The sequence below is a fragment of the Rousettus aegyptiacus genome, unplaced genomic scaffold (genome assembly GCF_014176215.1).
Source record: "Rousettus aegyptiacus isolate mRouAeg1 unplaced genomic scaffold, mRouAeg1.p scaffold_m13_p_1, whole genome shotgun sequence".
In the NCBI taxonomy this organism is placed as follows: domain Eukaryota; kingdom Metazoa; phylum Chordata; class Mammalia; order Chiroptera; family Pteropodidae; genus Rousettus; species Rousettus aegyptiacus.
Genome location: NW_023416284.1, coordinates 182,857,985 through 182,880,758, shown reverse-complemented (window position 1 = coordinate 182,880,758; position 22,774 = coordinate 182,857,985). Strand labels below are relative to the sequence as shown.

The following is a 22,774-nucleotide window of genomic DNA, read 5'->3' as shown; positions in this document are numbered from 1 at the left end:
CTACTGGATTTTTTTAAAGGGCCAAATCAATTTACTTAAAGTAACAATGAATTAGGAAGAAACTTCTATTTTCTCTAAGCTTGAATTAATGCATTCCTTTTACAATCAGCATTTGAAGGAATAACACATAAACCTATACAACTGTATAATAATATTACTTACACAATGACAAAAAGCTGCAGCAAACTTTAATGGAACAATTATGTGCTAGGCATTGCGCTAAGCATTTTCCATGTATCATCTTGCTGAATTTCACGATAACTCTGTGAGAATTTAATGATGTCCCAAACTGACAGATTAGGAAGAACAGACTTGCTTAAAAGCCACAAAAACAGGATTCACATTCACAAGCCAGCTCTCAAATACTATGTATTCTGTCTCTCGATAATCTAAGTAAAATCCAAAATTACTTGGGACCTCAGGATTGTAAAGCTTCTGTTTTGTTTGAACCTTGTTTAATATGGTATCATCATCAGAAATGTATCATAATGTTCAGTTTAATTAAAATAAATTTCTTAACAGAGCATCCATGTTACTGTGTGTGTGTGTGTGTGTGTGTGTGTGTGTGTGTGTGTGTGTGTGTGTATTGGAATGGATAGGAATAAGAAATTACAACAAGGTCTAATCACTTTATAGAAGCCATCCCTTAAAGTATCTGTATTCTACAATTTGTAATTCTAAGAAAGTTTCATTAATTCAAATCTAGTAATTAACAACGATCCTAAAATACCCCCACTGGAGATTGATTTATCATGAAAGTGCTATTTTCATTTAAAATATAAATTGTAAAAATTTTAAAAGCTTCTGTCATTTTTTATCTGCTGCCACCTTTTAATACTCAAAGGTTAATAACTTTAAAGCCAAAATATCCTGAGAGGATATTTGCTCCAACTCTCATTCTGGGAGTAAACACAGAGTTTACTGACTTTCTGAAAAGACACATAGCTAGTTAGTAACACAGTACATTTCCAATTCAATGTTCTTTTACAGGTTAGTAATTTTTAGAACTAAAGTAGCTCACAGAATGATTTGAAAAACGTTAAGTCAGTGAGAGTTCTTAATTTTTAGACACTGGTCTACTTAATATATCAGGTGAGCTCATTTGTTTGATTACATTACATGAGCTGTTTGCAGTTACACAGAGCAATACATCTTAATGTTAAGTAACTTTTTGCGATCATGAGACTAATAGCCCAGTATGCTCAGGAAAATAACCCTTTTCTAAACATCTTTTCAATGCTGCACACTTATCAAGAAAGAGGAGGAAGATTATATGCTTTATTTAACAGTACACACTTATACAGCTGTCTGTATTTAGTCTGCTTGGTTGTATTCCTAATAAGGCCTATTAAACGGCATTGACACGAACTTCTTCGTGATTTTTCAGTCTGCCTGCAGGACAGACTCCTGCGGCGTGAAGAAGGGCAGGTCGGCACGCTTCCCGCGGACAGCGCACTAACAGCTTTCCTAGCTGTTTCAATAGCACGTTAGGGTCTATGTTTCCATATATTTTACTAATGTAAACATTTTTAATAATGTCTTAGAAATCCAATCATTTATTTTTATTTTCCGTTGAAAAAGATAATATTCTGGTAGTAGTTCGATCATCATTTCTCCAGGGACAGGGAGCAGAACGGGGCGGCCGGAGAACAAGGGGATGGGGGCAGGGAGGACAGCTCGAAGGCGCCCGGCATGTGAGCAAAAGGCGGCTCTTATTTTTCTAAAAGAAATTTATCGTGTGATTCCCGTAATTCCCACTGTGCGACATTAATCGTTCCACGAGAGATGACGGCATGCCGGGGGAGGGCCCGAGCCCACAGGCCACTCGGACGGCGTGCTCCTAACGCGGCTGCCCAGCAGAGGTGCGGACCTCTGCTCACTCTCCTGACCTGTCACAAGGGAACACCGTCCCACTGAAACAAGAACACTTCATCACACCCTCCTGACGAGGTGTCCACATGCTCCCCACATAACGGATGACGCAATGGTAACCCCACTTTCAAAGGCCACTAACTGAGTTTGCTCACGACACTTTCTTCACAATAAGTAAACAGGCTTTCCCATCTAAAAGTATGAGCGAGCTCTATGTCTATTATTAGGGCAAAGGAGGCATACATTATTTTTGTGTTTTGTATGTAAATAAAATTTCTCACAACGTGTTTTATTATAATAACCTTACAATAATTTTAAAATTAAACTAGAAAAGGAGTTGGAACCCAAATCCAATATTTGAAAATTCTTACTTACTGCAGGTACCAGTAATTTCTTCACTTCCTCGACGGCTCTCTTCAGTTTGATCTCTGCTCTGTTCTGAGCATCTTCCACAGTGATGAGTACATGTAAATCTTCGTTGAGATGCTCCCAGTTGGGCTTGCCTCTGTTTTGCTCCTCCTAAAAAATTTACAAAGTACACTATTACAAACTTCTTTTCAGAAAGAGCATATTTTTCATAATACTAACCTGTTGCCAATGATGACATTGCAAATCTTTTTAATTATTTCTCTGGCAGAAAACCTGCATGTAAGCCTAGTGGGTTGAATGATAAGTTAATTCAATAGATATTTGTTGAGCGCATACTATATACCGAGTATGGAGCCAGACCCTAAGGATAAAACGAGCAAGGCAATCAGAAGCTCTGTTGTGATCTTATGCACTACGAAATTCATTTATGGTGTCACCCTTACGCTATCGTGAAAAGCACGCTGCTAGTTCTATATTTTACTTATGAATAAGTCACTTGTCAAGGTCACATAGCTTATAATTTGCCAATTTAGGAATCGAATCAAAGTCTTCATTCTCAAATTCAGTGACTTTCCATTTCATTACAACTACTTATAATAACTGGCTGAATTCAAGATTAGGAAAAGTATTCTGCAAACAGACATTATTGAATAAGAGAAATGCCATTTGTTTTTAAGTACTGCAAGTAGTATTTAAGAAAACATTTCATTATAATCACAATAGTAAGTGTAAGATTAGTTTTAACTACGTTTCCATCATCAGCTTACTTTACACAGTGAGCTGTAAGGTCACTCTTTGATAGACCCAGCCCGCAAGTGCTGGGTTAATAGAGCACATGTACATTTCGCGCAGGCCCCTGACGAGGGACGGCCTCCGGCTGGAGGGCATGTCCAGCCACAAAGTGGTCTAGTTGAAGAGCTGGCCACATGTCCCTTTCACCTTAGACAGTGATTTCAGAACTGCCTCTTGTTTTAAGTTTTGAAGACAATATATAAACATATTTATAAATAATGTATCTTATAATTTTTAAAAATATTAAACAAAATAAGAATGTAAACTTATAAAAGTGGTATACATAAATACACTTGATTTGATGCGAAGTACCACAGAGAAACAATAACTAATACTTGTTGCTATTGAACTTTCATCTTAAAGGTCACTATTTACTAAATTGTGAGATTCTATTCAAAGGAAATAAACCTGGTATAAGTTAATAAAAGATACAGTGAAACAGCTTTCTTCTACAGTTCACATCTGCAGAGCTCATGCCAGAAAAAAAGCTATGTAGCTCAGCCAAAGAGAAGAGAAATAAGTTCTAACAGTCAAACAGATGCTTCTGCCTTTATTTCTTGTTCAGATCGTTATCATGAAAATGCACCCGAACGCTGTGAGGGGAAACGAGAAACCAGGCAAGGCACAGCACCCTACGGCAGGCCAGCTGTGCGTCCCCAGAGAACTCGGCGTCACCACAGCGGGCGCACAGGCACACCGTGGGGGCACGTGAACCTTCAGGGCCACAACAGTCAGTGTCTGTTGGACACCGTATTTGGCCTTTCCAACTTTAAATCACGCTACATTCCTTCTGATGATGTCATAGCTTTGCAATGCTAGGTTTCATCAGTTACTATAATAAAAAGGAAGCTCCTGCAGAAATCAGTCAGGAACAGGAAAAGGTGACAGTGTCCACGACACGAGAATCTGAACAGTGCCCAAGGGAAAACACGCATATCATTAATAACTGAAGTAGTAATTTATATGAAAAGTTTTTAAAATTTCAATTTAAGTTGCTTTAATATAAATACTAATTAAATTATTTGGAAGTATTCTATAACTAAAAAATACGATTAAGTATTTCTTTTCACCTAGAGATACCATAAGAAACTGAGAAACTAAAGAGTCAATAAATCCCCCCAAATGGAGAACCTTTAGGGTTATCTGTATGTCAAAGAACTGAAATGGCGCAGACTATGGGAAAAAAAATACCTTTGTAAATTTCAATTAAAAAAAAATTTTTATGTTAAAAAATATTGATAATACTTTCTCACCAACGTCTTTTTTTTTTTTTTTTTACCACTTTTTGGGAGGGTATACACATCTAATGAAGTTACCAAAGGCTGAGGTGCCCAGCCTTCTCCACTCTATGCCCAAAGTGAGCGCTGCCAGCCCACATGCTGGGGGCAGGTGACTGGAGGACCATTCTGTGGGGAGCCTGACCAGCGCCACAAACAGAAAACAACCCGAGAAGGCAACCATTGAGCAGAGAGAAGAAAAACTCAAAAATCCTCAGAGTTAACAGAAGACACAACATCCTGAACACAAATAAAAAAACACTATTAAAAGAGTTCAAAACATAAGAAAACAAAAAACAATATAAAAACATAAAAGAGAATTCATGACAGTAAAATCTGATAACAGAAATGAAAAACTCGATCGATAGAGGGGTTAGAGAATAAAAAATGAGGAATTCTCCTTCCAACTAGTAGCAAAGACAGAGATGGAAAATTGTAGAGAATAGTATAAAATTAGAGGACTATTCCAAAAGGTTTGGAAACTAGGTGACAGATGTCTCACCGAGAAAAAGGAAACAGAGGCAGAAGAGAAGCGAAAGTTGGCAGTTTTCTTTTAAAGGAAAACAAAGACAAGACCTTCCAAAGAAAGTGCCTGAGTTCTTACCACAATGAATGAAATGAAAACTAAAAAGTAAAGGAATACCTAAACCAACTAGTAGCAAGGTAAGCACAATGTAGCAATACAGAATACCACAAGAATCTCTTTTTAAAGAAAAGGGGAGCGGGGGTGGGGGGGGTGAGGGGGTCAGACAGCAGGAAGGGAGAGAGACCACGTTTTCCATATCAGGCCTTACAAAATTAGGTATTTTTAATCTATGAGCACGTCAGATTTTGTTTTAAAAAAAAAGATTTTAAGATAATTTTATCCAACTGTAGTCCATTCTAACTCAGGAAGAGTTATAGTTAAGTAAATTCCTTCACTGAGTTTTGAGCCTAGTAATTATTCGAGACAAATATAGTCTCTCCCTGAGTTCTCTTTGTTTCTTAGACAGACAATAAAGGAAATCTGGAATTGGCAAATACCATCGGGAAGATGATGAACCGCAGCTGGACGTTCTCTTTCAGTCACAGGCAAACGAGGGACACAGTAAGGCTGCAGGGAGCCCACCTCCGCACTCCAAAACATCCGCTCCCCACATTTCTCATTTCAAAAAATAATTTGAGACCAAACATAAAGGTTGAAATGAAGCAAAAAGGAAAGATAATGAAATGGATATGCACAAAAAATCGTGCACCTCTTAGAAACTGTGGTCTACGAGGCATTAATTTCTTTTTACAGTTATATTTCAAATAGTATTTGAGGAGCAAACAACTGAGCTACTAATGTAAAAAAAAGGCTCATTATAATTATTGTAATGTCTGTTTTATTACAAATTATGTTAATTTGTAATTATATTAATATGTTTTATTGTCACCCAAAGCAATGTCATTTCATATTATGTGCCGCTAAATCTTCAGCAATGCAGAACACCGTGTTTTTTTGCGACATATTCCCAAATACACATTTCCAGCAATCCTCCCTGCTGATGTCCAGACCTCCAAATTCAACTGCCACCCGGACACAGGTGTGCATCTGTCTCTAAGGCACTCTCAACTCAGCGTGTTCAAAGTGGGGCTCACTATCTCCCGTCTCCAAACTTGCCCACAATTACGTCTCAGCTACTACTGATCTTGAGTAAATTTTCTGCATCAATGCAAATTCTTAAAACTTGAAGACAAGAACCAATTGGTTTATCAGGAAAACATCTCTGACGTGCAGTCATAAGCTTACTTGAGCCTTGACAGAGAGAGACTGCTTGCAATCACCCCCATTCGTTTCAATCCACACTAACTTCAAGCGTCGTTTCTTGCTCACTGTCCCACAGCAGGCTTACATTCACTCCACGCTCTGAGTAAGCTGGCATATTTCTGAAAATGGAGCCTGGTATCCATAACTTCATGCGAGTTATCACCGATGTCCCAAAGAAGTCTCCTGGTTCCCATTCTTTAAACTTCACTTCTACTTTACCCTTCGCAGTGAGTGTCACACGCTAGCTTTATGGTTATCTCTGCACTGTCTTACCGTAGCGGTTAGAAAGTTTGGTCCCAGGTAAACACCAGAACCATGCCGCATCGATTTTCACACCCTGGGCAGTAGGTCCACACTGACTACACATGCCTGGCCTTAAACAAAGAACGTCACTATCATCAAACACCGACCCGCTCACTCACGCGCTGCGGCTTCCCCACAGTCCTCGGTGTGTTCGCCATTGCTGCGTCTGCCTGCAGAGGCCTCCCCAGTCTGCCCCGAGCACGTACCTTGGTTTCTGGGCCCGCTTCCTTTAGACCTCTCATTCAAGTTGCCAGTTATGTTTGGTGATCTTTGCCCCTGTGTTTTATTCTTATTTCTCTTCTAGTCAACTCTCCCAGACTTTCTACAATAATGCTAAGAGGTCTGATTCTCCTGTTTCTCCAAAGACCGTCCTTTTCCTTTATTCTATCTCCTCAATACTACTTTGTTTTAATGTATCAGAAGAAGTCTTTTTCAAGGATCAAAGTCTTTTCTTAAACTACGAGACTATAGTTATAGCTTAATATAAGAGCGAAGTGACAGTAAAAAGAAATATACACAATTACTATGTGCAAATATGTGCAAAGCACAAAACCGCTCACCTTTTAAGGGAGGCTGACGTGACAAGAAAGCATTCGGGAAATGAAGTAGAGCTTTATTTATATAGCAAATTAAAGTTTAGCAGCATGTAAAAAAACTTTGTAATGTCATTCATATCTGACTGTGGGGCAGAGACATGATGACCAATGGTATTTTATTATATGGTCTACATTCTTGACAAGTATACTACAGAGGAATAACAACTTTGAAAGAACTCTTAGTCTTTCAGGTGATGCTAAAGAAACGAACTGAGAAATGAAAATGATGATGATGCCAGTAACTAGACTTTTATTAAACAGGTACTGCCTGCTGAGTGCTGTGCCAAGCAGCACACACACGTCGCCTCGTCCACTCCAAACAGCCATGTAAGTGGGGTACCCATATTCACACTGACAGGTTACGGGGGAGGTTGAGGCGGACACGGTTTGCCCAAGTCACACACACAGTCAGTTTCTAAAGGCAGAACATAACAACAAAATCCAAACAGCAGACATCACCTACACGAGAGCCCCGAAATCAATCAGATCACCCTCAAATGCCTCATATTAGTGAGTGAGCCAGAAAGAGAACCCTAATATCGTGAATCTTTAATTTTTTTTTAACTTTAATATTTACCATATACAGGTATGGAATTCTAAGCACATCTAGTCCTCAAACAATTTTAGATATTGTAGGGACTGTGGATGTAGACCAAAAACAAACAATCATTAACAGAAATTACTTGGTAATTTCTTCCTATCAGTCCTACCTTCTAATTTCAAGTTAAGTATTCTTTCTACAAGAAAAACAACATCACAAACTGGCAGAGAAGCACTAGGTTAATTAGATTTCCTGTACCTACAAAACTCCTTTTTTCCCCTAGGTGAGAGAACAGTCCATCAAATTTCGGTGGCGCAAATACACAAAAATGATAAACTTGTGGTCACTTACACAGAATTCCTCAAATAAAAGTTTTCAATAGGTGAGGTTCCTCAAACTAAATACTGGTCTTAATACACAATGTAAATATTTAAATACAAATATATAAATGTATCTCTAACACTATTACTAAGGTAGGGCTAATTTAAACCACTATCCTGAAACAAGTTTGAACCCATTACTTTTCAATAAAACATCATCCATTTCATCTGGGAAGCTCCTGTTCACAGTGATGTGAAAATGTTTTTAAAAACATTCTTAATAGTTGAGAAACTACTTTTGTTTTTAACTAATTTTTGATGAAAAACAAAAATACCTGATGAGTCACTGCCCTATGAAGTTTAAAACTGTGCTCTAATTACAGTATCTGTTTGAACAACAGAGCAGTTCTATAACACGAAGCATCAGAACACCCTGATTGTCCCAACTCCTGCTGAGACTCTTTTAATTATAGATTTGTAGTCAAGCAGATGAGCCCAAGACTTCTCCTCCCACTGCGCTCTTAATGTGAAAGAAAGTTCATATGCCAAAAGCTCCCACACGAGGATTCAGAGTGCTGTAGACTTAAGGCAGCCAACGTTCCAACAACATGCTATATGCACCTTACGTCAAGGGATAAAGCTCAGACATATGACCATCACCGGTTATACATGCAATCTTAAACTAGTTTAGGAAATGTTCACTGAGAAACTAGTCATAAAGTAGATTTCATGTAACTGCTGACTTTAGATATAAAGCTGACCTAAAAAAAATTTCTAACTTGAATTTTGGTCCAACAACAATCATGTTTTCAAAGCAAATTATCTTCTAATACTATAAGAAGATTAGAATAATTTTATACTTGGGTTGGTGAAAGCATCAGCTAGGAAAGTCATTACAGGCAGCAGGCATTCAGTAAATGATTTTTAAATTAGGCACAATGAAACAATTTGCTAAATTCAAAGAACTCTTATTGTTTTATGTCAAAGATTTTCCAAGTTAAAAACAAAAGGACTACTCTGAATACCTTCCCTTCACAAGACACATCTATCTCCTACAAGAATACTAAAAGACTGCCAAGTAAGTAATGTCGGCCTTGCAATTTCCATATATTAATTCCATTAGTTTAATTATTATGAATGCATGTCCAAACTAAACTTATATATCCTGAGTTCTGGACAAATAACATTGGTCTGTCCCAATGGCAGCCAAAATTATTAAGATTTCTTGTGATCAAAGCTGTAGTATGCAAAAACAATTTTTGAGGCGGCCACTGGAAAATGGAGAGAGTGAGAACAACAACAAAGACCTGGCAGAAAATCCTCATGGAAACCCTGGGCCGAGTTACTGTGCCAAAACATCTGGGTCTTGCTCGGTTCACTCGTGTGAAGCGCGGCATTTGTCCCCGAACGGTGACGAGCTCCGCGTCACACGGGTGCTGCGCAAGCGCGGCGTAGCCGACGTCCCCGCGGGCTGAACAGGCTGCTGTCTCAAAGCGGAGAGGGAGGAGCGACCATGGGACAGGACACGAGCTCGAGCACGCGGGAGGGACGGCGGGAGGGACGACGAGGGCGACTCCGCCGGCGGCCGCGCGGTGCTCACCGGGGACGCGGAGCACTGCAGGGACGGAGCCCGGCTCACGACCGCCTGTGTTCAATCAGCTTGGTCAATAAAAACACATTAAACTGAATGAACAAAAGCACGAAATAGTTTCGAATTATAACTTTTAGGAGAAAGCAGCTTAATAAAGACGCCACGTGACCTCAGGGCTGTCGACTGGAGGCGAGCCCAGCAGACGGCCCGCCCGTCCGTACAGGCCTCGGATTTCGAAGGACGGTAAAGGAGGACAAGTGTCACTGCCCAGAAAGGGAATCGACCACGAGGACCGCACGAGCTCCACGCGAAGCCGACTAAAAGAACGATGAAAGAAGTCACGAAGAATTAAGGCCACTAGAGAGTGAGTTCAAACACTGCCACTTCCAGAGTATGTCTCCGAGTCAGCCTTCTATCAGAAGTCGTCGCCCCCAATTTCCTCCCATAGAACTCTGCAGCTCTGAAACAATACTTACTATGTGCCAGAGCCTTCTGCATCCGGTTACAGAGAAGCCAGCCTCTAGACAGAAAGATGTTTCCTTTACTTTTTTTTTGTTTCTTTTGGTATTCTTTGAAATGCATTTAAAAATGCCCATAGTAAGAGCTGGGTCCAGAACCAACGGCTTCATATTTCTCTGCTCTTCAACCCTGCATAGATCTGGACTAGCACTTTAACATTTTTATCAGTTTTTCTTGAATATTTGTGTATCTGTCTTATTTTACACATATACATATTCTATAAATGAAATAGTGTCACACATAAATGTACTATTTCTCAACATACAGCGTGCTACCATACTGAATACCATACAAATTCATTTAAAAAGCACTAAATTCATAGTAGGCTTTTTAATCATTACACATTTTCTTTACTCAACACGTGCTAAACTACTATTATGTATTTGAAACCATCTACCTAATGTATTCAGCAAAATGTTTTTCATATAGTAAGCACTTAAGAAACAGCTGGAATTAAATTTCCATACCCTAAACTGAAAACAGCAAGTAAATAAAACATACTGGTTAAATGATTACTACGCTCCTAAGCCATACAGTGTTTTCTAGAGCATTTTAAATGTGTATCTGTCTACATGGATTAGGAAAAATAATTAAATACCTGAAAAATTCAAGATCTATAAAGAAAAATAGCAATCAGGCAATACTGGAACAGGATACCTTATGAAACTAAAATAAAAACACATACGTGAAATAAAGACGTGGATCAGATGAATGAAGTGCAATCATAAGCGCAGTAAGGATTATCGAGCGGGATCCACATCCAGCCTGCCTTACTCCCTGAAGCCAAAGATCACAGCCAAACATCATAAAATCAAGATTTCCAAATGTGAAATAGCAACAGCACGCGGCTCGGCGTTAGGTCCTTGAGGACTGTAGGACTGAAGGCAAAGACCAGCCTCACGCCCGGTCGTTGCCACTGTGCGACGTCCTCTTCAAGCTAATATCGCCGCGAACATTTACAGCATTTATATTCCCCAAACATTAATACACAGCTGCCTTTATGTAATCTTGAACTCATAGGTGATAAATAGCATCAAAAACACAATTCTGTAGAATAGTGACTTTTATTTATGACTGTTGACTTAGGAACACATATCTGTGTATGTATGGGCGAGCTGCATCATCACAACTTGGTAAGGAAAAATTGCACATAATTTATAATTGTTTTACATTCCCTGGGGCTGAGCACCTATCAAGTATTCGCATTTACTCACTGATAACTGGAGTGTTAAGTTTGCTCCAAATCTTAAATCATCATCTGCTTGCTGTAGAGTAGGGAACGAATGAAAAGAACCGGGTAAGCAGGAAGGCGGCGAAGGCGGTCCCTCCCCACGCACTCTGCTCCGAAAGCCCACCGGGCGCGGGGCCGGCCTGCTTCAGCCTTATTTTAATTTCGTTTCTGTTATCTAATCATTTAACCAGTATGTTTTATTTACTTGTTGTTGATTTAACACATTATCTGCTATGGGTTTCTACTCCACGGAAGGCACTTTGCTGGTAAACAACGAGGCTTATGACAAGAGCAGGACAGATGTGCAAGCCCTGGACGAGCTTACAGGCTGGCGAGGAAGACATACTATGCACACTAGGCCTGACTGATGTAGGTTCTGTGATAACTTCCTCCTGAAACTGTATCTCCTCATTTGTAAAGAAGGTTACAGGGTTGCAAAGACTGAAGGAAGGCAAGGATGTTTAAGACAGTGACCAGCTCACTACACTGAACACTTTAAAAGTGTAACTCCTCCCGCTCCTGCTCCTTTCCTAGGTCTTATTCTAAAGGTGGCTTTCCAGCTACGACGGATTTCCCTTGATTCCGCTGCAGGACTTACTTCCTGTTATTCTGTTAATATGACCGACGGCCAGGGAATCCAAGCTTCTCAACTGCAAACCCTCAAAATGAACGTCACAGTACAGAAATTTAATAAAATTAGAAATTACTCAATGATTCTTCTGTACTAGAAAAATACAGGTGCCCACCCTGAAATTATCTGGGATGTCATTAATTCTTTTCTTAGTAGTTACTTTAATCCTGAAAAGTTTTAGAATTAAGATTAAAATGACAAAAATAAATTCAACCCATACTTAACAGTCTTTATGTGTTTACTATCTAAAGCATTTGTAACATCTAAAATTCTCTGGCAAATTTAAGTATTTGAAGATTATCCTTTTGATGTCAACTGAAGAAAACATAGACAGGCACCCATAACACACAAGATGGGTCAGAAGCAACTGTATTTTTAAAAATCTCTACAGATAGTTCTAATGCACAGCCAGGCAGTCTAGTAGATAAAATTGCTGTGAATAACATACCACTGAACTTCTAGGCTAGTAATTTGGATAACATAACGTCTGATAGTGACCAAAAATATAATACTGAATTGTCCAAATGATTACTATATTGAGCAGAATTCTTTCTTTTCCTAATAATCCACAGTGTTAACATATATTCCACATAGCTATACTTCTCAGTGGATAAAAAGCAACGAGAATTTTACTTAATTCTAAGAACTAAGTGAATTCGGGGTTTTCTAAGCTTACCCTTCTATATCACACTGCCTCTACCGTCCAAAACCTATAAAAGTCCAAGGCTTTTCTTCTGATATTTTATTAAAATCTGTCAAATAAAATACAGTCGTGCGCCACATAACCTCGTTTTGGTCACGAGGGACTTCGTGCATGACGGTGGCCCCACGCGAACTTCTCAGCTCCATCATAATCCTATCGGCCGGCATGCCCACGCCGGCTTCTCATCGCAGCACCGAGACTGTGAGGATCCGCCCGGCCCGGAGCTTTAACCTGGCCGCGGATGAGGGCGACTTCGAGGGTCTCCTTCGGGTGGCTCCTGGGAGCCGACTGAAACGGGGCACGGGAAAACTGCAGAGAAGAAAAGGAGCCCCCCCAGAACATTCACGGGGACGCGTGTGGCAGAAGCTTCGGCAGACTTCGACAAGCTCCTTAAAAAGTCTGAGAACGTGGACCCCAACATCGCAAGGTTTTCACCGCGAGGAATGTCCACGATGGATAATCTGCGGACAAGCAAATCTATGACGAATGGAAAGGAGCCCAGGGAAGGCACGGGCGCGTCTGTGGGGGGCGGGGCCTCCGGCCGCGGGGCCCGCGGAAGCCGGGGCGGGGCGGTACTGCCCCGCGCCCTTCTGCAGGGACATGCGGGGCGGACGGCAGCGCCGCTGCTGGCTGACCCCGTGTAGACAGTCTCGTGTGTGTTTGTGTCTTCGGTTAAAAAAAAAAAGTTTAAAAAGCAAAAAATAGAGTAATTAAAAATAGGAAAAGCTTACGAATTAAAGATATAAAGCAAATATTTTCGTACAGCTGTACAATGTGTTGTTTTAACCAAAGTGTTATTACAAAAAAGTCGATACGTTTTAAAAAATTAAAACATTTAGAATGTATGAAGTTACAGTAAGCTAAGGTTAATTTACTATTGAAAAATAAAAGTATTTATTTTTACAAATTCAGTGCGGCCTGAGCGTGCAGTGTTTATAAAGCCTACGGTAGTGGGTGCCCACAGCCTCGGCCTTGCCATTCACTCGAGACTCCCAGAGCAACTCCAGTCCCGCAGGCCCATGCGCGCTAAGTGCCTGCGGAGACGCACCGCTGCGGATCTTCTACCCTGTGTCTGCCGCACCTTTTCTACGGGCAGGAACGCCCACATCCACTAACACCACCGCTACGGCTGCCCAGGCCGACGGGCCGCGCCACATACAGGTGTGTGGTCTGCCGTGCCGCCCAGGGGTGCGCAAGCGCCCTCTGTGCCGGTCACGCGATGGCAAAATCACCTAAGGACACAGTTCTCAGAACACATTCTTGTCTTCAAGCGACAGAAGACTGAACTAACTATAAAAAGTGGTATCTTTCTCATAGCCTTTCCCTGTAATTTGATTAGCAAAACAGAACCATAACGGTGATGTAGTTAATGCAGCCCAGAATATTATAGGATGCCATTTTTCTTTTCTGTTAAGAATATTAAAGTATTTTCACTTCCTGTGAGTATTTCTGAAATATAACCAACCCAGAGTAAGACTGCTAGGTGCATTCAAAGATGTTACTGAATTAAAAACATTTAAAACCTTCTTCTTTAGGGATGCCGTTAGCAGGATGCACATGGGCTTCAACACAGTCTGAACACAGGTAAGCCTCAGTCCAAGAGCACCACTTCACACAGCTGCACTGAACAGGGGTAGTCCAGATAAAATAAGGTAATTTTTAGAAGTCTCTTACTTTTTTCACTCTATAGGGGTTTTAATAGGTAAAAATAGCTGCATGAATGCCTCTTTCATGAATTACAGTTATGCCTTTTTTCATGAATTAGTTATACATCCAACATTTATAATTTCCCTAAAATAGTTTAATTATTTGCTAACTAAAACCTGGCCTGTTACACTAATAACTTTTTATCTCTTCTGTCAATTTTTATATATTTTATACATTATCTATACAATGTTACAATTAATGCTCAAGTTAAATGTTAACCATTTTGTTATTTTTACATTTTATTGTAACTATCTGAGAATTCAACTACATCAGCCAAAAAAAAAAAAAAAAGTACTCTCTCAGCAGAATGAAAAATAAAAGTTTGGAGAATCCACGTTTTGTTTTATCAGAAATAATTTCTAGCATGATCAAGTTTCAGAGATACAGAACTAAAGTGAAATTCTTTTAAATCCCTCTCCCTGTTATGAACTGACATCCATATAACTGTATAATCAAAAAAGTTATTATTTGAAGTCTTGGTAAGAGCTTTAAACCATTGGTTTCCTCAGTGACCAAGGATGCACTTCTGGTGGCCAGAGAACGGTGCCAGTGGCCAGAGACACTCGCCCTGAAACGCGAGGCTCGGGGGCGGGACGCCCCGGCCCCCACTTTCAGAGTCCCCCGCGCTCCTCGGCCGCTCACTTCACGCAGGTGATTAACTAATACCTAAACTAAGAAACCGAGGTAACAGGCTATTCACGACCTAACTGAAATATGAATGCAATGAAAACCATCTTCTGAGGTATAAAACAAACTTTATGACGACTCCCGGAAATCATGGTGATGCTTAGGAATTAAGCTACCATTAACAATTACTGTGGTTAATTTTGAAAAGAAAGTTCAATCTCATTAATGGTAACAGTAGTCATTACAACTAGAGAAAACATCTTTTGGAAAATGGCCACACATGTGATTCCGTAAGGACCTACCAACTGCCCATATTCTAAAAGAATATGAAAAATAGTAAAGACGGCCCGTTAGTAATTTAGTAGCCCTGAGTGGGAGATATTAACCTTATTTTACAGATGAGGCTTACAGAAAGTAACTTAAGCCTTAAGTTCTCCAACCAGTAGGCAGAGACCAGAAGCAGAAGCAGATCTGACCCTCGTGCCCCGTCCCGACTGTCCACAGAGGAAGCGCAGGAACCGAATCCGCGCTTTTCTCAGGGCCCCGCGAAACCTGACGCTCACTCAGGGCCCCATCGAACTGTCTCAAAAACTCTTTCTCCCTGAATTTCTCTAGCCGTCCTCGGCATCTGATTCTTGGTAATGACAGACTTTTATAAGGCCTCTCTATACATCTACAAATCTCTTTTTGTTTTTACTATTGGCTAAAGTCAAGATTCCTGCCTGACACTTCTTAGAATATTCTTCACTAAGATGTTCATTTACCGAAATGAAGAGAATGTGATGGGCGCTGGGAGAGCAAATACCATGTTCGATGAACACCAACTCTATGTCCAGCTCAGCTCTCTACCTTTGCCCAGAGGGCAGAGCCCACACCCTCGCAGAGAACAGAAAGCCCGAGGACTGCTTTCACGCTGCGCTAACAAGAGTAAGAGATACTAAATAAATCCAGGCAGCCGTAAGAAACGCGAGCCCCTCCAAGCAGCTACAGAATGTGGGAACGCTGGAAACACAGGACTGCGGTGGCCGCCCCAGGCTCACCTCCTGAGGGCCTGTCAAAATACAAAACTGACGTTTAAATAAAATTAACTTTGTCTTGGAAACATAGTGTTTTATTCTAATTGTTCTAAGCTGAGAGAACTGATTTTAAGTAGCTAGTGAAACTATTACAGAATTAATTGAAGCCTAACCTTCAAGTCTGCAGCTCATAAAATGTAAACAACTTATCTGCAAATAGGAATTTAATCTTAATGATAACAGTTGATAACATCTAAATTGATATCTCTTGCTCGAATAAAGATAATGCCCTTCAGTATCGATAACCCACATAAAGGAAGCTACTGTTTCAGTGGAGAAGTCCGTTGCTGGCTATGCCAGCCTGGTCAGCTGAGCCGCAGCTGCCAGAATGCCATGCCAGTCTGGTCTCGGCCAGGGGGGCCATCAGGGACACTCCTTCCCAAGGCTCGGAGGACAAAAACCCACCAGCGGTCATTCTGTAGCATACACACACCTTCTCTCAACTATTCAAACACTTACCTAGGCCCTGCTGTAAAAGGACTTTTTAGATATAATTGAAGTCACTAACCAGTTGGCTTTAACTGAACGGGAGATTGTCCTAGGTGGGCCTGATTTATTCAGATGGAACCTTTAAAAGAGGGATGAGGCCTCCTCTAAACTCAGCTGAGTCCAAGGCGGTCTGCCTTCCCCGAGGCCTGCCCTGGACGCTGACTAGGAGCGGGGCGCACTGCGAAAGCCAGGTCCTCTCCTGCTGCTTCCCTGGGTGAACCCCGACTTAGACACTTTTCATTAAAGTTTCAGTATCATACAGATTATAAAAGGAAATTCAGAATATCTCATTAGGCCAGTAAAGACATAATTATAGCCTACATCATGAATGCGAGGGGCTGACCTTAGTCAATACAGGTTTGAAAGTAGTCATAATATGTTTAGGAGTATTTTTAGGTTCAATAAATTAAAATCTATTCCAGAATGTTAAATAATCTAGACTGAATCCACACTGCTAAGAAAGAAAAAAGTGCTCATTTCCGTGTGAATAAATAATTCCTTTAATAAACCTGTTAGATTAATCCTTATTCAATAAACATGACAGAAAGTAATTAAGACTGGGAAAATAAAAAAATTTCTTGAAATGTCATCAAGACAGTAAAGTCATGTTGAAAAGACTATAAACCCCCAAATGTAACTACATATAACAATTTAAGATTTTTAGAATTCTCTGCTTTATCCAAAAAATCTTCCATATTGTTGAGCTGTGAGCAACGCGGACGGGGGGGGTGGGCGGCGGGGAAACATACGTGTGCACCGTGTGTGCATGTGTGGTCAACTTCCCTTGGCCTGCACTCTGAAGGAGAGACATTAAAACCCACAGACAGTAGTCTCATTTTCACCCTAACGTTTCAGAATATAACTGCATTCACTCAGGAGAGGGTAGTCTTTGAAAATAACTTCCTACATAACTGAACAGATTACATTACAATGAGGTGACAGCTTCAAGAGAGAAAAAAACAAGTGAAAACCTTTGGGCACTTATTATCAATTGCTAGATTGGTAGCTAATTACCTATGTCTGTCCCCAATGTCAAGTACTCAATATTTAAAGCACTTAACAGTTTAAGAAATTAAGACATAAATCTTTTTTTTAATTTAAATTAGTTTCCAGTATATAGTACACTGGTTAGACATCTATATAGCTCACAAAACGATCCCCCCAATTGCCCCCTCCCTCCCCTGGCCCTCCGCCTCGCCATCGTGTTACTGCTGACTGCCTTCCTCATGCCATGCGCCCCATCCTCGTGACCAGCTACCAACTACCGGTGTGCACTTCTTCAACCCTTCACCCCATCCTTGGTTTGTTCACGACCTCAGGAGAAACGCACTGAGCCTTTCACAGACGAAGAGCACGTCACACAGTCAAGTGCTGCGTAACATGCCGTAGGCGATGACGGACCACACGTGTGAAGGCGGTGCACCACACGGCCTAGGGGCGCGGTAGGCTGTACTGCCCAGGTTTGCGTGAGCACGCTCTGTGATGCTCACACGTCAACAAAATTGCTTAACGACCACTTCTCAGAATGCATCCCCACCATTAAGTGATGCATTATTGTACAGGTATTTTCAGAGATGAACTGAAGAAGTCTCCTTCTAACAGTCTTGGTTTGCTGGTGTGTTTTATCATGAAAGTGGAAAACACACTTCTATATAATAAAATATTGTTCAATACTTTTTATACATCTATTGAAATAATCATAGTTTTTTTTTAACCTTTATTCTATTGGTATGATAAATTACACTGATAAAATTCAGATGTTAAACTAACCTTGCATTACCGAGATATACCCTACAGGGTATTGACATAGCATCTTTTTTATATATCACTGGATTCAATTTGCTAAAATTTTATTAAGAATGTTTTGAATCCATAAGACATACTGATTCTTTCTGTTTTCTGGTGGTATCACAGTAACGCTTGTAATTATCAATATGGTAATTAAGTGAAGTATCCCATTCCATGCCTTTTATACATGACTTTATATAGGATTCACACTATTAATGTGGCTTTACCTTTCCTTTGTGGGGTAATTTTTAATTACAAATTCAGCTTCTTTAATCAATATAGGGTTGTGCAAGTTCTGTTACTTCTTGGTACGAATTTATGTTTTTAAAAAACTTTTCATCTAAAGTTTTCAAATTCATTGGCTTTAAGTTGCTCATAATATTTCCTTAGAAGTCTTTTCGGTGTCTGTAGGGTCTGTAGTGCTGTGCCCTATTTTATTAGATACCAGCAGTGTCTTCTCTCACTTACTGTGGCTCAGTCTAGCTATAGCTAAATCTAATTTAACAATCTTTTTTAAAAAACACTTGAGTTTCATTGTTCTTCTCTACTTATCCATTTTTTATTTCAGTAATTTCTGTTATTTTAATTATTTCCTTCTACTTATCTTGGGTTTTGTTTGCTATCTTTATTTTTTTTTTAATTTTAATTTGTCAGAAAATTAGTTTTTTAACATAAATATTTATAGGTACAAATTTCCTGTAAACACTGCTTTAGCTTCATCTCACAACTTTTGTTATATCTTCATTATCATTTAATTAAAATACTTTCTAATTTCTCTTGAGACATCTGACCAACGGATTATATAGAAGTGTGTTGTTCAAATCCCACATATTTGGGGGTTTAATTCCATTTTGGTCAGAGCTCATACTCTGTATATGGCCTACTATATGTTTTATTCTGATGAATATCCCATCTGTACTTGAAAAGAATGTGAATTTGTCAAGTATAATGTTTTATAAACACCAAAGAGGTCAAGGTGGCAGATAATGTTCAGATCTTCTAAGTCTTTGATGATTTTTTGATATTAATTTATCAACTGTTGAAAAAGTTGTTCAAATCTCCCTCTGACTGTGAAATTGTCTATTTCTGCATTTTAGTCAATTCTTATGTCATGCAGTAGGGACTATATTATTAAGTGACTGTATTAAGTGGACATTTTCCTGCTAAATTGACTTATATCGTTATAAAATATCCCCTTTACCTGTTAAGAATACAGGCTGGAATAAAAACGGTGACTTCCCACATCCTTGGCTTGTTTTTGCCTCTTGAAATCTATTTTATGTTATTACAGTCATTCCAGCCTTCTGCTTACTGTTTTCTTGATATAACTTTTTCCATCTATTTACTTTCAATCTACCTCTACCTTTCTCTTCAAATTTTCTGTTGGGAGAATTTAAAGTTAACTATAGGTTATATACTTCCTAGTACATAGCTGAGCCTTTTTGGTTTTTAAATCCATGTGACCATCTCTGCTTTTTCACTGGAGTGTTCCTCTACTGCTATTTAATGCAATTATTAATATAGATTAGGTTTGGCTCTACCAACTCCATCACTGGCTTTCTATCTGTAACCTGTTTCTGTTCCTCTTCTTCCCTTCCCGGCTTTTTACAATATACTATTTCACCATACCTTATAATCCCACTTTATTTTCCTTACTGTCTTTGTACCTATGCCCCTTTGCATTATGTTTTGAGTGGTGGTCTAGTGGTTAAAAATATAAATCTTTAACTTTTCAAGGTGTACTCACAATTAATATTTTACTACTTCACATAGTATGTAGTAACCACGCAGGTCCATACTTACACACACACAGGTTAAAAACTCCACAAGACAATGCCCCTCCCCCCATACGCTTTATATTACAAAGAAATTAAGACAGAAGAAAGATTCCCCAAACACACCAGAGACTTTACCCAGAGACTTTACCATCCCCGGTGTTCACCGTTTCCAGGGCCCGGCTCGGTACCTGCTCACATCTCCCTTCGGCCCGAACAAGTCCCCTTCGGCTCCTCTGCCATGCAGGTCTGAGTGACACACACTCTTAGCTATCTTTTATTTCATCTTCATTTTGAAGATATTTTCAGCAGTTACAGAGTTCAGGCTGACAATTTCTTGTTCTAGCACTTGAAAGGCATTTTGCTTTCCTCTGGCCTCCCTACTTCGGTAAGTTGGCCTTTAGCTGCCTCATTCACCCTCTGCACACGACGTGCCATTTTCTCGCTTGCTGCTTTCGAGACCGGCTCTTTTCACTCTACTGTCCCACAGTGTGGTCTCATTGGTGTTTGCTCTGATTGTTGTGTGATAAGCATCTTGAATCCGTAAATTTATATCCTTCAACAAATCTGAGATGCTGTGCTATTACTTCAAGTACTTTTCTGTCTCGTTTGCTCTCTCTTCTTTCTGGGTCTCTAAGTACACATCAGACCATTTTATATGCTATTGTTACCTCTGTTTCGTTCCTCTTCCTGTTATTTACAGTGGGTAGTTTCTATTGCTCTGTCTTCAAATCTGCATACCCCTTCCTTAGCAGTTAAAGTCATCCAGCAAAATTTTCATTTCGGGTATTCTATTTTCAGTTATAAAATTTCCATTTGGTCCTCTTTCATTTTTTTCTACTTCTCTGCTAGAACTTTCTATTTGTATTTTGTCTTCCTTTATGAGAATCATTGTAACAGCTAGAATACCCGTCTTGTTAGTTCCAACATCTGGAGGTTGGTATGAGTTGAATTTATTTTCAGGTTTTACTTTTAAAAGTGTATGCTGATTCCGAATTCTGTCTTCTTCTAAAGGTTTATTTTTACGTTAGTAGGAACTTTCTTGATTCAGTTCGGAACTGAGAACTTTGGTTCCTGATGGCCAAGTCTGGCCTCGCTTCGGATCTGCAGTTAAGGTCCTTCAAGTCGGTGCTGCGTGTGTGACTCAGGGGATCCTTTCTGTCTGTTTTCCTTTCTGGATTCCACGGTCTCCAACAGCAGGGATTTCCCCAAGGTTGGAATTAGTGCCACTGACTGTACTTGACCCCAGGCTAAAAGCCAGGCAAACACACACTCACTGCAGAAATGGCCCAGCTCTGCCTGTCTTCCTTTCCCAGTGCCCCGGGCCTTGCAGCTGCCTTGAGCTACACACACATTTCGGTCAGCTTTCCGCAGGTCAGACAGTGCTGGAACTACAAGGCCTCACGTTCCTACGTCAAAGCTCATCTTCCCAGAGGGATAGCGATGAAACCGCATTCAAATCGGCAGGCAGTGTGGCCCTGGTTCTAGCTACTACACTGTCTCTTGTTCTTCCTGCCGCCTGGGAACAGTTCCTAGGTGGTAGTTACAGCTTTTAGCCTCACTCATAGGTGGCATAGGCCACCCCAAAGCCCAGTTTATTTCTGCAAAACTGGCTCCAGCGCTCAGAGCCAATTTCCTGGCCATCCAGGCCTTAATCATCCCAGGACTGAGGGAGTTTTCCACTTTGGTCTTTCCTTGGAAAAGAATGTGAAAGAGCCTAACAGGATCCAAAACATAGATTGGGCACTTGGAAATTTTGTAGAAGACACAAACAATGTGATTTAAGAGGGTACTGGTCCTCATTTGTAGAATGAAATTTCTTGTGACTATAAGAAGTCCTTCAAAAGGTTTAGGGTTTTCTTTAACCATAAAACACTCATGCGCTCAGATTTTACTGAATCCTCATTACATATTTTTATAAAATAACACTTCAAGTAGATTATGTAACCAGACCAACAGAAATGCCAACTCAATTGGGGAAAACCTCACAAGAAAAACCGAAAAATCTTTCTGATAACTATTTCTCACTTAATGAAGTTTATTAAATTATAAAACTTTTCCTTCCCAGATTATTAGGAAACAAAATTTTCAGAAAGCCAAGAATAAGCAGTGTTCTTGAATGAAGCTTAAGAGTGTTTGGATTTAGACATAATAAGCTTTTTAAAAGGGGAGGAAACAGTAGTGAATTTATGTATGAAGGTTATGTTTAAAATGACAATGACAATATAAACTTCAAAATTTACTACAAACAGAATTATCATCTTTTTCTATTAAATTCAAAATATATTGAAGTTCCTTTTTAAGCAAAAAATCTTTAAAAGGTATGAATATCAAGAGTTCTTAAAGAAATTGTGAAGTTTGGACGTGGTTCCATAGTATAGTGGTTAGCACGTCCCCTTTACAAACAGAAGGTCCTGGTTCGCGCCCCAGTGGAGCCATGGTCCATGGTCTATGGCCATGCCACCCTGAACAAGCCCGATGGCTAATCTCAGAAGCTAAGCAGGGTCGGGCCTGGTTAGTACTCGGATGGGAGACCACCCAGGCACCCAGGAAGACCGGATGCTGTAGGCGTAAATAATAATAATATTTAAAAAAAGAAATCATAAAGTTTCACCTAAGTGCGTAATATTTTGTATTGTCCAATCTTGAACCCTTTACCTTAACTTTGATCCCAAGCTGAACCTGTTCTCTCGTGTCAGAGTTCAAAGGATCATGAAACAACTTTAGATTTATATATTTCAGCTTAATAAGTTACAAAAGTATTTTCCAACTGCCTCC

General features: G+C 39.9%; 1 protein-coding gene across 9 annotated transcripts in view; it reads right to left on the bottom strand.

Annotated features, from left to right (window-relative positions):
• Positions 1 to 22,774, bottom strand: part of QKI (QKI, KH domain containing RNA binding) — a 127,367-nt gene that overhangs the window by 32,595 nt on the left and 71,998 nt on the right. For all 9 annotated transcript variants that reach the window (XR_004951542.1, XM_036223497.1, XM_036223496.1 and 6 more), the window contains exon 4: positions 2,248 to 2,391. Coding sequence is in view for 8 of the 9 variants with exons in the window: in XM_036223497.1 (XP_036079390.1) it covers positions 2,248 to 2,391 (144 nt within the window). In the remaining variant the exon portion in view is untranslated. The remainder of the gene's footprint in view (positions 1 to 2,247; positions 2,392 to 22,774) is intronic.